Source organism: Salvelinus sp. IW2-2015, unplaced genomic scaffold (genome assembly GCF_002910315.2).
Source record: "Salvelinus sp. IW2-2015 unplaced genomic scaffold, ASM291031v2 Un_scaffold1396, whole genome shotgun sequence".
NCBI lineage: Eukaryota > Metazoa > Chordata > Actinopteri > Salmoniformes > Salmonidae > Salvelinus > Salvelinus sp. IW2-2015.
The window spans coordinates 155,161-177,895 of record NW_019942881.1 but is presented as its reverse complement, the minus strand read 5'-3'; the positions used below and the strand labels follow the sequence as shown (position 1 = coordinate 177,895).

Here is a 22,735-nt window from a genome sequence, read left to right as displayed (position 1 = left end):
TCATAACCCCCATGTAGCTATAGCTCAAACACAGACCAAATTGAAGCTTACCTTGTAAGATCTCCAACTGCTCTTAAATGCTAGTAAAACTAAATGCATGCTTTTCAAACCGATCGCTGCCCCACCCGCCCGCCCGACTAGCATGACTACTCTGGACAGTCTGACTAGAATATGTGGACAACTAAAAATACCTAGGTGTCTGGTTAGACTGTGAACTCTCCTTCCAGACTCACATTAAACATCTCCAATCCAAAATTAAATCTAGAGTCGGCTTCTATTTCGCAACAAAACCTCCTTCACTCACGCTGCACAACATACCCTCGTAAAACTGACTATCCTACCGATCCTCGACTTCGGCGATGTCATTTACAAAATAGCCTCCAACATTCTACTCAGAAAACGGGATGCAGTCTATCACAGTGCCATCCGTTTTGTCATCAAAGCCCCATATACCACCCACCACTGCAACCTGTAGGCTCTCGTCGGCTGGTCCTCGCTACATATTCGTCGCCAGACCCACTGGCTCCAGGTCATCTATAAGTCTTTGCTAGGTAAAGCTCCGCCTTATCTCAGCTCACTGGTCACCATAACAACACCCACCCGTAGCACGCGCTTCAGCAAGTATATCTCACTGGTCATCCCCAAAGCCAACACCCCTTTGGCCACCTTTCCTTCCAGTTCTCTGCTGCCAATGACTGGAACGAATTGCAAAAATCGCTGAAGTTGGAGACTTATATCTCTTCACTAACTTTAAGCATCAGCTATCTGAGCAGCTTACCAATCGCTGCATCTGTACACAGCCCATCTGTAAATAGCCCATCCTATCAACTTACCTCATCCCCATATTGTTTTTATTTACTTTTTCGCTCTTTGCCACTAGTATATACTTCCACATCATCATCTGAACATCTATCACTCCAGTGTTAATTTGCTAAATTGTAATTACTTCGCAACTATGGCCTATTTATTGCCTTACCTCCTCACGCCATTTGCACACACTGTATATAGACTTTTTCTATGTGTTATTGACTGTACGTTTGTTTATTCCATGTGTAACTCTGTGTTGCTGTCTGTGTCGCACTGCTTTGCTTTTCCTTGGCCAGGTCGCAGTTGTAAATGAGAACATGTTCTCAACCTCGCCTACCTGGTTAAATAAAGGTGTAATATTTTTTTGTAGCTGTTTGGTGAAAACGTGTAAAATAAACATTTTGACTCTTGGGGCTGGTGATCAAATAACAGTAGGTCACAGGCAGACAAATAACACGGAACCCAAACCGGCTGCGCGCGTGCGCTATTGTGCATAAATGTATTTTGTCCCCCCACACCAACGCGAGTTTCAAGACACGCAGGTTAAAATATCAAAACAAACTCTGAACCAATGACATTAATTTGGGGACAGGTCGAAAAGCATTAAACATGTATGGCAATTTAGCTAGTTAGCTTGCACTTGCTAGCTAATTTGTCCTATTTAGCTAGCTTGCTGTTGCTAGCTAATTTGTCCTGGGATATAAACTTTGAGTTGTTATTTTACCTGAACTGCACAAGGTCCTCTACTCCGACAAATTAATCCACACATAAAACGGCCAACCGAATCGTTTGTAGTCATCTATCCTCGCAGGCTTTTTCATCGTTGAACTCATATGGTGATCGCATCTAAACTTTCATAGTATTACCACGACAACCGGCAAAACAGTTCGTCTTTCAATCACCCACGTGGGTATAACCAATATAACCAATGAGGAGATGGGTACCTGCTTCTATAAACCAACGAGGAGATGGGAGAGGCAGGACTTGCAGAGCGATCTGCGTCAGAAATAGGAATGACTTCTATTTTAGCCCTTGGTAACGTAGACACTCGTTGACGTGCGCTAGCAGTGTGGGTGCAATAATTGAATAACACGGATTTCTAAATTTATTTTGCGACGCACGCGACGTGTCCYGTCTGGTCAGCATGTTATGCATCATCATGATCTGTGGAGTCCCGGCTTTCGGTGTGAATCGACGTATTCCGTCTTTATTTTGTTTACTCTCCACAACTCTAACCGGAATTTAGGTTGTAGCCATCTTGAAATGAGGTCCTCGGCTCGGCCTGCTCTTATATATTCGTATGGCCAAATATGGTAGTAAGTCACACCAAAGGTTTTAAGGCATACATCAATAGCCAAGATACTCAGCTTTCCGCAGACACCCTGCTTTTGRAGATAGGGGCTACCGTTCTCATAGCAGACTGAATTGAATAAAACAATCTAATAAGGTCCCCAAATATGGGGACATTACATTTAAGAGGTTAAAAGTCTGTAGGAGCTGGCAGACAGCAGCAGATGGAACACTCACAGCAACAAAGAATGTCTGTCTGTCTGTCCATTGCTTTCTCAAAACACAGAGAGGCATGTTAGGGCAGAGTCAGCTGTGTTTGTGTGCACCATATGAAGTCTACCTGTGTCAGAATGTATCAGCGCCACTTTGATAACTGCTAGATCCTGGGTAACAGGCGAGAACTCATTCTGATGATTTCCCTCTCGCCTAATCTGACTCATTAAATAGACTCTGTTACTGGTTGAATAATCATGTCATTGACTTAATTCCTGAAAGACTAATACCTAGCCTTCAGAAAGTATTCGTACCAGTTGACTTATTCCACATTTTGTTGTGTTACTGCCTGAATTCAAAATGGATGAAATATTATTATATTTTTTTCCCACCTACTTACCATACCCCATAATGAGTGAAAACATGTTTTTAGAAATGTTAGCAAATGTATTGATAATGAAATACAGAAATATCTCATTTATATAAATATTCACACCACTGAGTCAATACTTTGTAGAAGCATTTACCAATAAGGGGCCCTTCTTTGCGAGACATTGGAACACCTAGCTGGTCTTTGGTTGAATTTGTCTTTTGAAATTCACTGCTCCACTGAGGGACCTTACAGATAATTGTATGCGTGGGGTACAGAGATGAGGTAGTCATTCACAAATCATGTTCAACACTTATTGCACACAGAGTGAGTCCATGCAACTTATTATGTGACTTCAGCTCACTTTTACTCCTGAACTTATTTAGGCTTAGCATACCAAAGGGGTTGAATACTTATTGACTCAAGACGTTTCAGCTTTCAATTTGTAATTCATTTCAAAATCTTTCTAAAAACATAATTCCACTTTTACATTATGGGGGATTATGTGTAGGCRAGTGACACAAAATCTACATTTAATCCATTTAAAATTCAGACTGTAACACAACAAAATGTGGAAAAAGTCCAGGGGTGTGAATTATTTTTGAAGGCACTGTACCATTAGTTTGCATTATGGACTAGAGCTGTAACTGTAATGCAAAGGGACATAGCTAAATGCTCAGCATTGTTCTCTACATTAAATTATGTGTCAAATGTAGTGTACATTCATAATATCACACAATCTCACATGTTATTTGTATTTCATTGAGTCTGTAAGCTGATCTTTGATGTCAGAGCATTAAGCTGTTGGGTATCATACATATTAGATTGGGTATTGGCACTGAAATCCCTGGAGTAAACATCAGTTTGGGGGCTCACAGGATCAGCCTCCCTCTTAAATCCTACTGGTGTTCTATTAGACTCCAGTGACAGATGGGTTACTACTGTGATTTAATATGAACTGAATTACAATAGGAACAAACAAAAGGCTGTGGGACATCATCAGACCCCCTCCAAATGCTGTGTCTGTCTGTGTGTTTATGGTATTACTATTTCCTATCTGTGTTTCACTGGTGTATTTATATTGTAAATCTATTAGTGATCATGGCTGTACTTACATTTTTCAATTTCCTCCTCTTGTTCCTATTTTGTCCCGGTCTACAGAGGGCTCATTTCTCGSTTATCCATGAATGACAATGTCTTGTTGCTATAATCATAATCAAACAACCAATCTATGCAAAATATGCTGGTAGAGCACAGACAGCCACTGATGGTCCACGTGATTCATGTTGCCTAAGAAAGTTCCATTCATCCTGGTGAAATACCTGGAGCACTGTGTGAAGGTCTGAGTCATACAGCATGATGATAACATGGAAATGTTTTCTGTTTGCTCAGATGTTATACATTCCTTGTCATGTTTGCTCACTGCACAAGGAGGTAAATAGACCATTTTCCCAGGTTGAGATTGAAGTTTGTACATTACAGTAGTACACATCTTCAGACATGCCCCATGGGAAGTAAGGAGCGTCAGTTGCAGATTTGCTAAAGGGATGTAAAGTAGTAAGAGATATTAGRCTCTCCACATAATTCTTGCCAGCAGTAAATCGCAGGGAATGATGTATTCAGTTTATTACTTCAGTCCAGTTAGATCCCATTGACCGTGTTGATAGATAGAAGTAATTAGGTACATCATTTCATTGTGTAACATTTATTCTATTGTGTATTCTCTCCCAACAGGATTGATCTTGTTTGATAACTAAAACCTTCATCGTTTCTAGCTCCTTTTCTCCACCTTGTGGTCAGACTTCAAAGGGAACTCGTTCTTCAAGGATTACTAGATCTCCTCATCTCCTCTGTCAGTTAGACCAGAGTAGTTTTCAGAAATGGCACAGTAGCTAGTCAGTATGATAAATGGCTGCTTCAAGCAGATAAGAGCTTCAACTGTCTAACCACTTTTCCTCTTTCCCTTTGTGTGTGTCTGATCCCAGCATGGTCGGTGTCATAATCACGTTCTGACCAATCCAGGGTCAGCATGTTCACAAACAAGGAGCAGTGGGATCCTGGGGTATGAGGAGGGGGGTGTTTGCGTGAGGGATGGGCAGAATTAGGCTGCTGGGATTAGTGTCTGAGCTCTCATTGTCTAGTGATGGAAGTGGAACTACTAGAATTGGGGAATAATAACAACATCAAGCAAGATCTTTTCTACCCAGTTCACTGAATTATTTTGTCTGTATTGGATGTTGATCTACCRTGCATTTTTAGTTCTACTCACTGGGATAGTTTTGAATTCCTGTCATTTCTCTAAGGATAAGATCTGTTTTTCTAAATTTAGGGGGATTATATTACCATGGTATCTCAGTAGCCATGGTGGTGCTTTTGACTCAGAATGTTTGTCTGCCAGTGCCTTTGCTTTTCAAGAGGAAAGGTGAGTTACAGTATAGGTTAAGTACACGGGTTGAGTCCTGGACATTCTCAGACAGGGTTTTCATTTATGCTACATACCTTGAATTATTTTCTTGAAGTTTTATGGTCAAGCGAATGTTCCTTCTTRAGTAGATACGGGCAGGGTGAGTTAACTGGTTCAATTGATATGAGTTAGAGTGAATTCATTAGTGAATACCTGTTGTCATAATATGTGTCAAACTGTTTGCTATTGGTGTGATACAGAGGCATGGCAAGCCCTGAAGAGCCATTCTAAACTATCTCCCCTTATGATGTTAAAATGTTGTCTAAATGTTTTTTGGTGACTCTGTCACTGAGAGCTTGTCATCAATCATTCTGACTGAATTTACAGTTTGTGTGAACTTGTTATTGTTAGGAGGATAKAATTAAAAGTGGTCAAAGAGGGTGTATTTCCAGGGTGAACAGCCAGAGATGGTGCTTTATAGCAGGGATCGCTCGGAGCACATGGTCGACAGGACTAATTCCAGCATGGTCTTCCTAGCCCCACAGAACATGTACAGAACATGGCTAAATATACAGCAGCTTTGATTAACTAAAGATTGCAGGCTTACCACATGGCCACGGCTGCCCCACACTCTCTGCATTACTTAACTGGTTATCACCTCACTGATCCTAGATCTGTTCAGGACTGCTGTCCTCAAGGGACACTATCCTGCTACTGTCCTCATGATAACCCCATGACACTGCTACTCTGTATTATATGAGAGTAGGACTGTTTGGGGAATATACTGGCTGGTTATGTCAATGAAGCCTGCTGGGACTTGTAGTTGATGAACACCATTTGAATGTTGAGGCCAATTTATCAACTCTTGATTTTTATTGCACATAGCAGCCATTTTATAGTGATCTATATAAACATTAGATGACTTGTTTTGGAACCGGATTGATGAGAAGAGATTTATATCAGTTCACATTCCTCTTTTTGTGGATATAATATCAAATTATCTTGGTGCAATGTAGTTTTGTCAAATATATTGTGCATTTGTTTACACGTTTCTTTATTTTGGATTATATATCCACTCACATTCTATCTCTTTCTCCTCCCAGCAGTCCCAAAGCAGGAGGATGAGGGGACTCACGTCCCTTCACACATCCAGGAGAATGTGTTCATCGAGGGCAGCCGGCCCAAATACCTGGAGGACCTGCACACTGAGGCCCAGGAGGGACTCAAACTTCAGCAGCAAGAAGGTACTAAAGCCCCCTCCAAATCCCTCCAAATACTCACACTTACTCCAACACCTACCCCTGATAAGGTTAATGCTTTAGGTGAAGTTGCTGTGTGGTACTGTATTTGAAATATTTTGACCTTTATTTCAGAAACAAATAATGGGGTGGATTACCAGGATGACCAAAGCATCGCTGTAAGTTTCCCATTCTACATTTCATCCACGGTGCTACATCAAATCACTTAACATTGTCCCGTCATAAATTCACCATTCACAGCTGCTTTAATTAAGTGTATACTAATCATTTACTTTGGAATTTTCTGTGATTTCTACAGTCGACAGTGACCCGGCAGCCTGACGAGACTGAGAGTGACAGTTACAGAGAGAGGAGAGGCTCTTTGTCAGACAGCACTATACTAGACACCATGTCCCAGGTCTCAACGCGCTCCGCTGTCTCCACACAGTCCTCACGGRCAGGACTGACCCGCCAAGGTAACATGACATGACCATAACCAGAAAACAATTCATACTGGAACCACTATAAAACCTTTTCCGACCAGTGATTGTTTGATTTTCTTTGTCTTCAATGTGTTTTAGAGTAAACACTGGAGTGAAAGCGGCTGTTGTTGGTTTTTGTTAATTTTGACCTAATATTTCTCTTGCTTTTTGTCTCGTTCCCCCAGCATCAACCTTCAGGCCCCTGAAGTCCGAGAAGAAGCCAGAGAAGGCCAAGGCCAGGAGGAGACACAGGAGAACCACAGTTATGGGGATACCACAACACATCCAGAGGGAACTGGGTACGCTACTCATTATTTATGCTCTAAATTAATTGAAATGTCAAAATAGACCATTGTGAAGATACCTGTGGATAATTTCACCCTTAATAAAAGCTTCTGTGCTTGTATTTGCTTGTGTAGCTGTTTATTCTGATTTGTCCTGTTGTTCCTCACTAAAGGGCTGGATAGAGCATCATGGGCAGCTCGGCAGGTTATAGACGAGGACGGGCTCCATAACGGGGAGAGCCTGGACATCCACACCATCGATGGGCCTCACCTAGCTGATTCCCAAGAGGGGGTGAGGATATATCTCCAGTCTGTAAAAGGCCTGCAGCCCGTCAGTGAGGACCAGGTTCAGAAGTTCCCCTCCCGGGCCGGTCACACGGATGACCTGGCTCTCCTCCAGCGCATGGGCCCCCAGCTGTGCGGCCTGAAGAGGCCCAATTCCCTGGCCGTCCCCTGGATGACCACGGCGTCCGGCCTGCTGCACCATCCCCCCAGCCCCGTCATGTCCATGTCCCCCCAGGCCACCTACATGTCTAAGATCATCCCCAATGCCGTGCTGCCACCCTCCATCGACGTGGTGGAGATTAGCCATAACCGCAGCCGGAGCAGTGTCCGTACCGTCAGTAAGAGCAGACTGCTGCTGGCCAGCCCTGCCTCCTCCAGAGCCTCCTCCCGCGCCTCTGCCAGGTCCTCCACCTCCCAATACAACCCACCACACTTCTCTGACAGCTCTGGATGGAGCCACTCTGAGTCCTCTGAGACCCTGGTGTCTGACTCCTCCACCGTCTCCTCCAACAGCACCACCAGACAGGGGGGGGATGGGGAGGGCTCATCCAGGGAAATGGCCCTGGACAGAGAGAGTATCCACTCCTCTGTCAGTAAGGCCTCCAGGACCTCAACCATCAAAGGCAAGGGGAAAGCCAGAGGGGATGATGGCAAACAGGAGGGGCCCTTCATCCGGAGCCTATCTGTGATGAAGTCCAAGAGGGCACCGGCCCCACCCAGCCGCTCCTACTCCTTACACAAGGACAAGATGAAGCGGCGCTCGCGGGACCTGACTGACATCAGGGTGGCTGCCCTTCCCCAAAGCAGCCCAGTCCGTGGTGGGGAGGCTAAGGCTGTCAGTGCTGGGGAGACCGGCTCTTCTCCCATGCCCTCCAGTAACAAAAGTAGCCCTGGATACACAGCAGACACCAGCTCTCTGGATGAGTCCTCGGGCTCTGTGACCACCACCTCCTTTAACACCCGACAGCAGGCAGCCAGGGAAGAGGAGAGAAATGAGCAGCCAGGCTCGACTGGCTTCTCTCCCCAGAAACAGACCCCCCAGGAAAACATCCTGAAGAAGACTGTTTCCCCCTCRAGCGGCTACCCCAGCCCAGGTGGCATGCCCACCCTCCCCTCCGAACAGACCCATAACTCATCCCCAGGAAACAAGAGGGGCATCCTGGCCAAATTAGCAAGCATTTTCCCCAAGGCACCATCCCCATCACCTGTTATTCAGCCACAGGCCTCTGACAACAGTAAGACGCCTCGTCCATCCCCTCCAGTCGACACTGTAACTTCCTCACCTTCAGTCATGGCACTCAGAGAGCTGTTCAACATCCCTCCCCCACCCAAAGTGTGTGCCCCCTCTCCTCCTCCCCCGGAGGTATGGGCACACAACAAGCGCACTTTTGAACTGCTGCTAGGTCCCCCYGCCCCCAACAACACGGATACGGTGGTGCGAAAGAACCCAAAGGATCGACGACAGCAGATGCAGTCTCCTTCCACATCAAGAGAGGCTTCTGTTAAGAATGTGTCACCTGAGAGGAGAGGTGAGGAGTCTGCACCAGAGCAGGAGGKAGGAGGTGTGCTAGAGAGGGTCACTGAGCCTCTGTCTAAAGAGCAGACCGGTAATCCAACAGCACTAACATCTGTGTCAGGAAGGGGTCAGGAGAGTCCAAAGGTCCAGGAAAAAGATGGGTTGAGTTCAGTGGTTATAGAAGTGGGAGATAAAGGACCGACTCAAATAGAGCCTTCTGAAGGTATGAAAAGGAATAGTGAAGTGGCACAGAAAGTTGAACAAGAGAGGGTACAAGGAAGTCAGTTGGTGGTTGAACCAGAGAAGGTCAAGGTTAGTCAGATGATAGGTAAACTAGAGAAGGTCCAGGCAAGTCGGTTGGTAAATGAAAAGTCAGTGAACGCCTCAGTCGCTCCAGGAAGGGGCCTAGGAAAAGTAAAGCCAGAAATACAGACTCCTGCTACAGAGAAAAGGACTGAATCTCAACTTAAAATGGACACGTTGTCTATGCTTAGCCCTGCTCTAGCACGCGTCTCGCCATCTCCTTCTCCTCCCCCAGCACACTATCCTCCCCTTCCCCCTTCCAAACAGACCACGCCAGTGACCATACTTGGGGTCCCCTCAGATTCTACACCCGCTCCAGAGCTCCCACTAGTCTACCCCACTGAGGAATCCTTCTGGCCTCCTCCCCCACCTCCCATGGACTTGGCCACCCCTGGCGATGAGCTTGACCTCCCTCTTCCCCCACCACCCAGTGGTTGTGAGGAGGGGGTTATGACAGAACCTGTGCCCCCTGTTTCAGAGGGGACAGTGGGTGCTCCAAACCCTGCCCGACCTGCACCTCAAGAAGTTTCATCTGTACCCCAGGGAATACCGCAACCCAGTCCAGGGATCACTGAGTGCCAGAACCAAGAGACGTCCCTCAGCAAGAGTTCTCCCACTCCCCCAGAGGAGGCCCCCACTCCTGTGGTCACCCCCTCCCTTCTGCAGATGGTCAAGCTGAGGTCTGTCAATAATGGTAACCAGGGTCTGAAAAAGGACCAGAGTCAGGGACAAAACCATACAGAGGTCACTTTGAGGGCCAAACAACCCAGTAACGGGGAGGCTCCCCAGAAGCCTATTCGAAGGTCTCTGATCATGACAGCTCCCCCTCCCACTGTCACATCCCCACCTACTACTGTTGTCTCACAACTTTCCACAGCCACTGTCCCAGAGGCAGCCCTAACCTCAGCCACTGTCCCAGAGGCAGCCCTAACCTCAGCCCCAACCACAACCAAGTTCCAGCCCAGCATTGTTAATTTACCCTCAAAGTCATCTACTGTCACCTCTCCTACAAGTAAGTCTCCTCCTGCCTCAGCCACCATGAGGATGCAGGAGGCCATTCGCTTGAGGACAGAGACCAGAAGTAAAGAGGGGCCTCCCTCTCATCTCAGCCTGCACTCCCCAACTTCACCAACAGGTCTCAAGTTCCCCTCATCTACCGCCAGTTTCATCCCCTCATCTACCGCCAGTTTCATCTTCGCCAAGAGCACAAAGAAGGTTGTCATAGAGACCCTCTCAACCCCTGAGGTCCAGGCAAATCTCACAAAGAACCTGGTGGCTGAGCTTTCATCTATGTCCAATCCAGCCAAGTCCACAGAAACACAGAAGGAGGTGGCAGTCAAGGTGCCACCACCTGTGGCAAGGAAACCCAGGCTTAAGGTGACAGATGCAGAGCCCAGTGTGGAGACTGAGCATGTGCAAACTGCGGGACAGGAAGCACAGCCAGCAGACAACACTGAGGGTAAGGGATCTGTGATTCTGACACAACCATACTTGCCTCCTTTGTTACAGCTATTGTCCATTCATGTTGATCTGATCTGACTTATCTTTCTCTCCTGTCAAAGGTGCTCCAGAGGCTCCAAACGGGACAGCAGTTAGTTTTGAAGTGTCACCACCATCATCATCCACATGAGCAACACTGCCACTTGGCAAGGACTAATCATTCACAAAGACAGACTGACTTTTACCTGTAAATTGAGAAGACCCAATGTGTCAAACAGCATATGTCAATCACAATCTGCAAGAGGGAGAGAGATGGATCAAGGGGTGAGTGGATGAGAACTACAGAGTCTTCTGAAGACAAGGCAACAGGACATAGCTAAATGTTGCCCTCTCAACAACAACAAAAACAATCCTTTGAGTTTATATGAAAATGGTGTTGGTCTTTAATTTCTCTAATACTATTTTTCTATTTTAGAGTATTTTTCTTTGCCAGAAGGACTTCTTACTGGTCTGATTAACAATAGACAGCCATGGACAGCATGCTGGTCTAGGTACAAGTCTAGGTTGCCCTCTAGTGTCAACTATGGAATGTWACAGCTACTGCTGTTTGGTACACAAAACAATGAGTTTTATAATCCACTTGTCTGGATTATATACCAGAATGTTGTATTTTTATATATTCATATCATTCATTATAAGATCATGCACTATTAAATTGTGTTAAGTTCCCATTTCATCCTTCATGTTTTTGCATGAAACATTATTTACCTAAGATCCTTTTCCTGTAGACATCTTCCATTACATTTTGGGAGAAAAAATAATTATTTWGTTTTTTTGTTTTGTTCTACGTTTCAATATATGTCAATATTTTATGAAGTCATCTGATGTCATCATATMTCCTTATCTTCCTTGCAACTAAAATGATGTCATCAGAACTGGATGATGTCAATTGTTCTGAGGATGAGAATCATATTCATGCTGAGAATCCCAATTCACATGTTCATGTTTTGTTTCTCTGTTGTTGATATGAATGTTCATAGACTTGTACTGGAAGCTCACCTTGTGTGTAAATCAAATCTCAGTCTTTCACTAGGAGTATTGGGGCAAATAGGTATTACTTGTCCCTCAGATTTAGATACATTTCCTTTCAACCAGATAGGAGCTATATTATACATTGCATTTATGTTGCTAAATTGTCCAGAAATTGGGATATTCCTCAACTGAATGAAATCTGCTTTGGAAGTACTAAATACTGTTCAAAGTGATTTCAATGATAAATGATTAAGTATAGTTTCACTTATTTCAATATAACCGAATAAATTGATTTATTCACAATGAATGAATTTAGCCATATCATTATTTCTACCCTGCTTCTGAAACATTTTGAGAAAAGTTCTGTCAATATTTTATCAGTCAGTTAGATCCATTTATGTGACACACACACACACTTCCTGCTCTCAGGTTTCCAACAGGTTTGTACCTTTTCCGTCTTATCAGGATGTTGAAACTTCACATTCACACACACGTCTGGTTTTCCAGTGTCCATCTTAGACACATCTGTTGTTGACAGTCATAATTTAGACTAATTATAAAATAGATATGTAATGCATATTTTAATATTGTTATTATTTAGATTTTACATAATATATTGTTTATATTTGAATGTTTGTTTATTCTGTCTCCTGGGTAATGTGTCAAACCTTGACAGAGGTAACAAAATAATCTGTTATTTTAAACCAGATGTTTATTGTATTATGGTTGCTGAGCTGCTATATAAACTCTTATTAGAGGGCATGTCTGAGAGAATCCATGGGGAATAAGGGATTGAATTTATGTGAGCGGATGGATCTCTGTTGGGGCTTAACTAAATGCCTTAATATGAATTGGGGTGGATCTTGATTTACAATGACAAATGAATAAGCAGGTCATAGAATAACTTCAAAGTTTATTTGGCAACGTCCTTGTGTCACTGACGTTGTGTGTCATTTGGCGGACTCTAGCTTGTCACAGGCTTTCACCTCATCGAGAGGGAAGCCAGGGCTAGGCGGAGTCAGTAACAAAGAGTTACAGTAAGTGCATAGAGTATCAGTAGGTCATTCATTCCTCAGCATAAACTGTAAAACACCAGTGCCTGGACTGCTGCTGATTCACTGAAGGACTTGTTTTATTGTGTAGCATTGCTGGTTGAATAAAGTCAACTCTGTCATGAACTGGACATCYTGAATCACTCAAAGGATTTTTTGTTTCTCTCCAGTTATTTAAGACAGTGGTTCTCAAATGTTTTGCTTCGTGACCCAACAATTTAAGTGTCTGTTGAGTCGTGACCCAGCATAAATGGTTGAGTGGTGAAAACATACCCAGACCATAGAATAAGTATAGAAAATGTATTAATAAAACCCTCAAAACATTACTGAATGTAGATTTGAGTATGGGTTCTAGAGACAAAAAAATAGATAATACTATATAATGACATTGTAAAAATGCACAAAAAATATCATCCTGCAAAACAGTTTGGGAACCACTGATTTAAGACTTCCTTTTCTGGTAAGACTCACTTCTATGGTACTCCTGGTTTTACTATCAATGGTGACTAACTACATTGATGTAAGAGTAAGACTGTCTGTGTCCCTGTCGCTATCGTTGAATTTGAGATATACAGTATTATGTTACTTTGTTATGGGTTAACATCAGTAGTGCCAATGATTTACCATATGACTTTAGGTAATAAATAATACATTGTTTACCAGTTAAAACCCACAGTCTTTCTCAAACATTAAGTGTGTGCTGAATTTACCACTATCCAGAGTGGTTAGTTAAACTGTTTTTGTTCCTGTGTCTGTAGATACGTTTACTGCAGGAGGTTGGTGATACCTTAATTGGGGAGGACGAGCTTGTGGTAATGGCTGGAGCGGAATTAGTGGAATGGTATCAAACACATGGTTTCCAGCCATTATGAGCCGTCCTCCCCTCAGCAGGCTCCACTGGTTTCAGATCTCTGTTCCCAGTGTGTCCAAGCTTGCCATCCATGGTGAAMATGTAGTCCTAGACAGCAGCTTCCCTGACTGACTGGAGAATAGACGATAAGATTGTCCACAGTTTCTACCACAGCCAAGACCAACAGAACAAGCCTGTACCTTTCTAAGAAAGAAAAGMGGAATAACCTCTCTCAGGATGAAACATACAGTATCACCCTAGAAGATGCAGGACACCTGCTTTGTGGGCACAGTATCTGGCACTCAGAAGACATCCTTATTACTGAAGTTTGCCGGTGACAACGATATCTTAACTTTAGTGAACACCAGTCTCAACATCAACAGTGAAGAGGCGACTCCAGGATGCTGGCCTTCTAGGCAGAGTTGCAAAGAAAAAGCCATATCTCAGACTGGCCAATAAAAAGAAAAGATTAAGATGGGAAAAAGAACAGACACTGGACAGAGGAACTTTGCCTAGAAGGCCAGCATCCCGGAGTCGCCTCTTCACTGTTGACGTTGAGACTGGTGTTTTACGGTACTAAACTCAGCAAAAAAAGAAACGTCCTCTCACTGTCAACTGCGTTTACTTTCAGCAAACTTAGCATGTGTAAATATTTGTATGAACATAACAAGATTCAACAACTGAGACGTACAGTCAGTATTTGGTGTGGCCACCAGCTGCATTAGTAACTGCAGTGCATCTCCTCCTCATGGACTGCACCAGATTTCCCAGTTCTTCAGTTGTTACTGTGAGATGTTACCCACTCTTCCATCAAGGCACCTGCAAGTTCCGGTATTTTGGGGAATGGCCTAGCCCTCACCCTCCGATCCAACAGGTCCAGACATGCTAAATGGGATTGAGATCCGGGCTCCTCGCTGGCCATGGCAAAGACACTGACATTCATGTCTTGCAGGAAATCACGCACAGAATGAGCAGTATGACTGGTGGCATTGTCATGCTGGAGGGTCATGTCAGGATGAGCCTGCAGGAAGGGTACCACATGAGGGAGGAGAGGTTTCCCTGTAACGCACAGCGTTGAGATTGCCTGCTGACAAGCTCAGTCCGATGATGCTGTGACACACCGCCCCAACCATGATGGACCTCCACCTCCAAATCGATCCCGCTCCAGAGTACAGGCCTCGGTGTAACGCTCATTCCTTCGACAATAAACGTGAATCTGATCATCACCCCTGGTGAGACAAAACCGCGACTCGTCAGTGAAGAGCACTTTTTGCCAGTCCTGTCTGGTCCAGCGACGGTGGGTTTGTGCCCATAGGCGACGTTGTTGCCGGTGATGTCTGGTGAGGACCTGCCTTACAACAGGCCTACAAGCCCTCAGTCCAGCCTCTCTCAGCCTATTGCAGACAGTCTGAGCACTGATGGGGGGATTGTACGTTCCTTGTGTAGCTCGGGCAGTTGTTGTTGCCTGTCAGGACCCGGTTACGAACTCGGGTCTCCGGTGTGAGAAACAGTCACTTAGCAAACTGAGCCACTAATAGTCGGCAGAACCCAGAAGATGAGGAAGACACAGCAGTACTTGAGACGGTGTTTTAATAAAGTAAAAAGGAAAGTTCTTCAGGCAAAAATATAAATCCACAACGTCAAAAGTAATTCCAAGAGAAAAAAGGTAACCCTCCAAGTAAAAAGGTAAATCCACAAGGTGGTAGGTACAGCAGGYAAAAGCCTCAAAAGATAATCAAAAATAAATAAACGAGAACAAAAACAGAGTACCACAAGAGAGTCCAACTGGAGCAACAAATGTTCACAGCATCGCTAGGGCTGGGTGCTAACATTCAAACACAGAGCAAAGAACTGAGGAAAACTAAGGGTTTAAATACATTCAAGGGAAACGAGGCACAGGTGCAAATAATAACTGGAAACAAGGGAAAACAAAAGGGTCAAAAAAGCACAATGGGGGTATCTAGTGGCCAAAACCAGAACAATCGTGGCCAAATCCTGACAGTTGCCATCCTGTACCTGTCCCGCAGGTGTGAAGTTCAGATGTACCGATCCTGTGCAGGTGTTGTTACACGTGGTCTGCCACTGCGAGGATGATCAGCTGTCCGTCCTGTCTCCCTGTAGCGCTGTCTTAGGCGTCTCACAGTATGGACATATCAATTTATTGCCCTGGTCACATCTGCAGTCCTCATGCCTCCTTGCAGTATGCCTAAGGCACGTTCACACAGATGAGCAGGGACCCTGGGCATCTTTCTTTTTGTGTCTTTCAGAGTCAGTAGAAAGGCCTCTTTAGTGTCCTAAGTTCTCATAACTGTGACCTTAATTGCCTACCGTCTGCAAGCTGTTAGTGTCTTAACGACCGTTCCACAGGTGCATGTTCATTAATTGTTCATGGTTCATTGAACAAGAATGGGAAACAGTGTTTAAACCCTTTACAATGAAGATCTGTGAAGTTATTTGGATTTTTATGAATTGTCTGAAAGACAGGGTCCTGAAAAAGTGACGTTTCTTTTTTTTGCTCAGTTTATTTGAATAGACTGACGACTTTCAGAAGTTCTTTGTTTCTGGCCATTTTGAACCTGTAATCGAACCTCCAGATACTCAACTAGTCTAAAGGCCAGTTTTATTGCTTCTTTAAATCAGAACAGTTTTCAGCTGTGCTAACATAATTGCAAAAGGGTTTTCTAATGATCAATTAGCCTTTTAAAATGATAAACTTGGATTAGCTAACACAACGTGCCATTGAAACACAGGAGTGATGGTTGCTGATAATGGGCCTCTGTAAGCCAGTGTAGATATTCCATTAAAAATCAGCCATTTTCAGCTACAATAGTCATTTACAACATAAAAAATGTCTACACTGTATTTCTGATCAATTTGATGTTATTTTAATGGACACATTTTTTTGCTTTTCTTTAAAAAAACAAGGACATTTCTAAGTGACCCCAAACATTTTCACGGTAATGTATATACTATGATGTATTTTTTTATTGGTCCGTGGGCCTACGAAAGGGGTGTGGCCCACAAGTCGCCAATTGACCATCCCTGATTTAGTGGGCTAAAGCTCTCTGTTGAGTAACAAGGTCAGAGGTTTATTGTTACGAAACTCTCCTATCAGAGGCTGTAAAAAAGGAAACATGCTCAGACATGAGCATCTGCAGAAGGGCTTCCTTGAGAAATAAGGGATTGGAATGGATTCATGTGAATCTCTGTTGGGGGKTAAAAACAAAATTCCTTTATATGATCAAAACAGAATGGATCTGGATTTACAATGATAACTTAATAGACAAGTCATACAAACTACTGCCTGCTATGTGCCTGAGTGTCATGGAGCCAGTGTCAGACATGGGCAGAGTCACAGTGAGATTAAGTACAGTAAATTGAGAAGATCAGTAGTTCTTTCATTTTCAAAATACATTGCAAGACACCAGTGCCTGGACTGCAGCTAATTCATTGAAGGACTTACTTGAATTTGACAAATATTGATTGAATACAGTAAACTCTGTCATAAGTTGGAAATCCTGGGTCACTCAATTATGTTCTGTTTCAATTATTTTCTTCAAGGGATCTTATTCTGGTAAAACACATTTCTATGGTACTCTTCTTTTACTGTCAATGGTAACTACTTAAATGTAAGGAGTAATGTGTATCTGATCAAAAGTGTCACTGTAATCATGATATCTTAGATGGGGTAGAGAGACTGTCTGTGTCCCTGTCTGTCTATAGTTGAATTTGAGATCAAGGTTCCCAGTGAACCCCAGCTTTCCATCGTGGGGCAACATGTGGTACTAGACTGCAGTTTTCCTGTGGGAAAGGTCTGGGACCTGGCCAGCAGTGTGATTACGTGGCAGAGWGGGCTGGAGGTGATCCACAGCTTCTACTACGGTCAGGACCAACTGGACAGACAGAGCAGACATTATGCCAACAGAACAAGCCTGTACCACTCAGAGATGAAGAGGGGTAATGCCTCTCTCAGGCTGGACCATACCAACCTGGGGGACAAAGGAGACTATACCTGCTCTGTGAGCACAGTGCTGGGCAGTCAGAAGAAGACCTTTCCCCTGAAATTAGCAGGTGTGATAGCGTATTAAACATTTTCCACTTTGTGGACTGAAAATGAATGATGTCCTAGAAAAGCACTGGTCTTGTCACACTAATTTGGGTTCCTTGTGATGTAAAATGCTTACTGAGATACTTTATATTCTTTCATGCCATTAAACTGTGTCCATGACCTCTATTTCAGCATACTACCCAGAGCCACACCTGGACTTCACAGCATCTCCAAGCGATGTGGAGCTAGTCTTGACCTCACAGGGAGGGTACCCCCGACCCTCGGTGCAGTGGCTGGATGACAGCGGTGAAGATGTCACTAATAAAACAGTCATACATCTTTTAGAGGACACACATGGACTATACTCTGTCTTCAGTACACTGACCCTACAGGGACCAGTCAACAAGACCTTCACTTTCATCCTGAAGAACAAGGACCTGAGACAGGAGATCAGAAGAGCGATCACACTTCACTCAGGTAAATAGACAATATCCTGGATTTGAAAAACCCTTYACATTGCCTCTACTGCACGAATGTTGAGACAGAGAGAAATATAAAGTTCAGTTAAGACGTACAGTATAATCACAATGTTCAAACATTTTCTTCCCAGCAAACGAGAGGTCAGTGGAGAATTTCTGAAGACAACAGAAAAAGATGGACGATTCTTGTTCCTATAGTGACATTTGTATTGCTGTTTGTACTATTAATATCAGCACTGAGAAAAACATGCTGTGGGCCAGTGGAAAATATAAATGTAAGAATATATCATGAATGAAGTCTATGATTTTTGACAAACTGTTTGCAATGCTGCCCAGAGTATTTTCCCAGGAAGTTACTGCCATATTACTTTATAGTTTACCATGTACATTTGGGTGGTACTTAAGTTCTCAGATACCAAAATGTGCCAATATTTATTGTTTTGTTTATTTATCAGAGACAAAAAACAGCTAATCCATGAAACAATGGATGCTGTTGAAACAATGAAAAACACCAAGTTTCACTGACTATAATGAGCATTGTGGTTGTACTGGAACTGCTGGTAGAGCAGTAACAGTGGCATTGAGATCATGCTAAAAGTCACACAAAAAAGATCAAAAATATATTAAAGTATCAAAATCATGTTAATTTATGAGTTTATCTGCCTTAGTGGATGAACAATAGATTTACACTACATAGGTCATGATATACTGAGAATACAGTAATTGTATTACTCACTTTTCAGACTGTCTCCATGTCATGTTAATGGAATATAAAAAAGATCACCCATAGCTTTCTGTACCAGTCAGTTTAATCAAGGTGAGGCAATGCAGTGGGTGTGATCTGGAACATTTTCAACCAAAGCTTCTCAGTCAGTGTGACAGGGAAACAAACATGAACTTCCTTTATAACACTTATGACACACTTAGTGGAGATATTGTGGGGACTGCTTAGATACCAGTGGTTGGTTTGTTATCCCATGTTTACATTTTAAAATTACTAGTTAGCATGCTCAGAAAATAGGTTGCACTTACTAAATCATGTAGTATGTACAAACATTGTGGGGCCAATTTYTTAATTTAATGTCTGACTGGGAAAACAGTGGGCCTATTGATGTCATTACCTTATCAGTATTCTTCACCTACCGTTATGTGCATTTCCTGCTTTGAGATAAAGACAAGGAAAGGATTTGTAATTTTGGCTGAAAAGCTTACTTCCTCAAATGTTTAAGTCAAAGTAAAACAAATGTTGTAGATAGACTTCCCATTCCATCTGGTGATTAAGAAATTAAGAGTTGCATTGACTTTTATTTCAATGTTTTTATTTCAACTGTGTCAGTGGTGTACCGTAGTAGAAGTCTATGGTTAAGATTAGAATGAATCACTGTATGGTCTCAGTCACTGACCTCATCGCCACTTGAAATGCCAAACCCTGGGCAAGTCTTTCCCACCATCAATCCCGGACTCTACCAGCCCGTCATAATCACTAATGATCTCCTCACCAGTCTCAGAGAAGAGTGGAAACTTCTTGTCATCCTCATCTGTTTCCCCAGACTCCACTCTTCCTTCCTTCCCCTCATCCTCAGGAATCACAAGTGGCTGCTCCTCCCCCACCCCAAATCCCCATTCCTTCATGGACTGTGAAACCACCTCTTCCTGTGATACAGACTTTCCCCCCATCCCTGATCCCAGGGAGGACTCCTCCTGTGGATGCATCCATTGCCTTTCAATGGAGCCCTCCTCCTCGGTCAACACTGATCCCTTACTTTCCCATGGATTCCTCTCTCTCAACTCTGCCCTCTCCCATGGAAACTCTAGTCGCAACCCTGTCCCCTCAGCTCTAAACCCTGACCCCTCTCCCCTTATCAACTCTGAATCCCTCACACCTGACCCCTGTGTACCCTCAAATATCTCCCCCTTTCTAAACACAGTCTGAACCACCTCTGACTCCTCACCCTCCAAAGGCACTGATTCATCCTCCTCTATATGTTGCCTCTCCTTCTCCGTGGAACGAGTATAACTCTGCTCTTCCTTATCACGATACTTCTCCACATCAATGGTTTCCAGTAGATCATCTGGGTTGTCAAACTCATCCATTTTGGTCTCAAACCAGACAACGTCTTCAACTAGTGAGGGACTGACTGGTGGGAAACCACCCTTTGGTGCGGATGGCTGATCTAAGAGCAGTAGAGGCCCGCTGCTGGCAAACCCTACAGGATATGGAAATCAACAGGGTTAGAAGTGTCATCACTACTGGAGGCCTCATCACCATGGCCTATTTGAGCACAAGGGAGATGTCAGTGCTGTATACCCAAACCAGTGATTATGGGTTGTTAGGTTGAGTCACTTACCCTCCACCATGGATCTTCTGGGTTTCGGTGTCACACATTTGGAGTCACAGCAGTCACAGATGGAATCCTCTCCCATGACAGCTTTCCACCTACAGAAGGGGAATCAAAGAGACTACTTATATTTGTAATTTAGCAAACGCTCTTATCCAGAGTGATTTGCAGTTAATGTATTCATCTTAAGATTGCTTGGTACGACGACAACCACATCTCAGACATAGTAAGTAAAACTTTTCTCAAAGCAGCCATCAGCAAAGTCAGTACAAAAAGGCAAGTGTTAAGGGTGTAAAGGTCTTAAGTGCAAGGAGGAAGGAAGTTCAAGAGCAGACTACATTTCCCACAGTGCAACATCTTAATCGTACCAGCATACCTGTTCTCTCGGTAGGTGCAAGACTTGTGCATGGGGCCGGTTTCCTCTGATGTCACATGCAGTTTACAGTGAAGGAAGACCTAGAGGAGATGAAAAGATGAACTCTGATACAGGAAATTGAAAAATTTATGTCAATTATTTTATTGCTCAAAGGCCGCAATTTGTTTGCTTCTTTACAATAAACAGCCCTATTAATTTGCATACATGCAACAGAAAAGTCCAGTGATTGAGATTCAGTGATAGGGTACAAGTCTCCCATACTCACCGGTTTGTCTGGGTCAGAGGTGAACTGGAAGGCACTGAGGAAGAACCGGAGGGTGTCATCAGTCCTGGGGGAGACAAACTGAGAGCCACCAGGGTTCTTCTGGCTCTCCAGCATGCAGCTGTGGATCAGAGAACAATGAGTTTGCACTCAGGTCAGCGTAATGTGTAGGTTTATATTCCTCCTAACCAAGTCCTTATCAGGTGCAACCCAAAAGGAATCTCTGTTCTCCATGCGTACATACCCAAAGTTGTCAATGACAGTGAACTTGAGGGATGTCTTGGAGTCTTTAGATGTTGTGGCATAGCAGTGGTTGATGAAAAGCTTTCCTCCATGGGGTAGGTGAAGTGTAGAAACCTGGATATTAATGGTCTGTCCCAGCATGTACACCTGGGACTTGGCTGGCATGGCCCATGTATCTAAAAGACATGAAACAAAACACACATATTGCTGAATATGTAAAACATGTCACAACTGGTCTGCATTAAAAGTGATTATAAAAATCAATTCAATCTTGAACCACCCATAACCATCCACAACATTATCCTCACCGTCCATCAGCTGGATTCGGAAGTTAACGCGCCCCTTTAACTTTTTAAGCACGGTGGGTGTTTCCCATGTAGGGCGCACCACCAGCTGATAGACATGATGATACCTGTGCAGAAGGAGATGGTTTATCGGTTTATAGTGATATCCACAATATAGCTGCATCATTAAATTATGAGGCGACTAACCTTTGAAACCGGCACTCGACCTGCACGTTAAAGCGATGCGCTCTGCGTGGGAACCGGGTCAGAGGCGTGTAATGGAGCACAAATGTATAGATGAGATAACCCGGTGGCATCTGTTAGTGATGAGATTCAAACGTTATAATTTCATACAAGCAAGAAAGTTAACTCCAACAAGACTATCAGTTTAATCACCTTAAACAATCTTACCTGCCGTTTGCCATCACACTCCACCAATGGATAAGAGAAGAGCAAGTCACCATAAGGCATGAGAACACCGTTACTCTTGCAGGTGCTTCCCAGCGTCAACTCATCGGTGTCGGCATCAAAACCATAAAAATCCCGTTTGACCCGGACCACGAAGTCACCACTGGAACACGTAACCGAAACGTCCGGGAGCGGAGCAAAGTCACGTTGAGACTTTGGTACAGGCTTATCGAGAAGCATAGGGCGCTGGGTCTGGGGTGGTGGAGAGGAATATATCCTTGCAGGCGCTGGTTTGAGTTCTTGTGTGAGTTGGGGTGTCCTGAATGAGATACTGTGAGAGTTAATCCTCGGGCTTGATTTTCTGTTTGCTGTGGATGATAGGTGGGCTGTAAGCAAGTCACCAACGCCTTGTGATGTGCCCAGTTTGAGGATTTTTCTCCTGCCAACTGGACGTGAAACAGATGGAGACCCATAAATACCCGATGTAGATATTGCAATACTAAGTGAAAATACTCTCCATAAAATACAGAACCACCACTTTATTTTCATCGCAAGAAATGTGATGTTTCGTTTTCCACCTTTCTGTAGACACGCGTGTCCTCTATACCGAACACAGCTTGAGGTGATTTGTCATTAGGTAGGCTGAACTGGGACCATGTTCCATTATGTAAGAAATACACCCTTGCTTGAGTCCTTCCTTCCTTCCTTGATAAATGCCCAATCACTGATC

General features: G+C 43.8%; 3 protein-coding genes across 11 annotated transcripts in view; 2 read left to right on the top strand and 1 right to left on the bottom strand.

Moving 5' to 3' along the window:
• Nucleotides 1–12,847, top strand: part of LOC112070701 (NHS-like protein 3) — a 50,681-nt gene extending 37,834 nt beyond the window's left edge. For 5 of the 8 annotated variants that reach the window (XM_024138138.2, XM_024138139.2, XM_070439080.1 and 2 more), the window contains 6 exons: nucleotides 6,188–6,328; nucleotides 6,458–6,501; nucleotides 6,642–6,798; nucleotides 6,990–7,103; nucleotides 7,262–10,651; nucleotides 10,755–12,847. In XM_024138138.2, coding sequence (XP_023993906.1) covers nucleotides 6,188–6,328; nucleotides 6,458–6,501; nucleotides 6,642–6,798; nucleotides 6,990–7,103; nucleotides 7,262–10,651; nucleotides 10,755–10,822 — 3,914 coding nt within the window. In that variant the 3' untranslated portion in view covers nucleotides 10,823–12,847. Of the gene's footprint in view, nucleotides 1–991; nucleotides 5,103–6,187; nucleotides 6,329–6,457; nucleotides 6,502–6,641; nucleotides 6,799–6,989; nucleotides 7,104–7,261; nucleotides 10,652–10,754 lie in introns of those variants that run through there. The other 3 variants (XM_070439081.1, XM_070439079.1, XM_024138144.2) reach the window with 2 other exon arrangements.
• A 983-nt stretch (nucleotides 12,848–13,830) lies between these two features.
• LOC112070694 (CD276 antigen-like) lies at nucleotides 13,831–18,139 on the top strand. The gene is made up of 3 exons (XM_070439074.1): nucleotides 13,831–13,900; nucleotides 17,290–17,637; nucleotides 17,807–18,139. The coding sequence occupies exons 1-3, from the start codon at nucleotides 13,831–13,833 to the stop codon at nucleotides 18,097–18,099; spliced, it is 711 nt and encodes a 236-aa protein (XP_070295175.1). The 3' UTR covers nucleotides 18,100–18,139.
• Nucleotides 18,140–18,524: 385 nt separating this feature from the next.
• LOC112070699 (uncharacterized) lies at nucleotides 18,525–22,650 on the bottom strand. 2 transcript variants are annotated; one of them, XM_024138135.2, is made up of 8 exons: nucleotides 22,009–22,650; nucleotides 21,805–21,914; nucleotides 21,622–21,725; nucleotides 21,315–21,489; nucleotides 21,074–21,191; nucleotides 20,809–20,888; nucleotides 20,442–20,530; nucleotides 18,525–20,300 (listed from the first exon to the last, which is right to left on the bottom strand). In XM_024138135.2, exons 1-8 carry the CDS (start codon nucleotides 22,552–22,554, stop codon nucleotides 19,498–19,500), a joined length of 2,025 nt encoding a protein of 674 aa, XP_023993903.1. In that variant the 5' UTR covers nucleotides 22,555–22,650; the 3' UTR covers nucleotides 18,525–19,497. The 2 variants fall into 2 exon arrangements, with proteins under 2 accessions (XP_023993903.1, XP_023993904.1); XM_024138136.1 differs by lacking the exons at nucleotides 21,622–21,725; nucleotides 22,009–22,650 and having other exon boundaries at nucleotides 21,805–21,890.
• Between the last annotated feature and the right edge of the window lie 85 nt (nucleotides 22,651–22,735).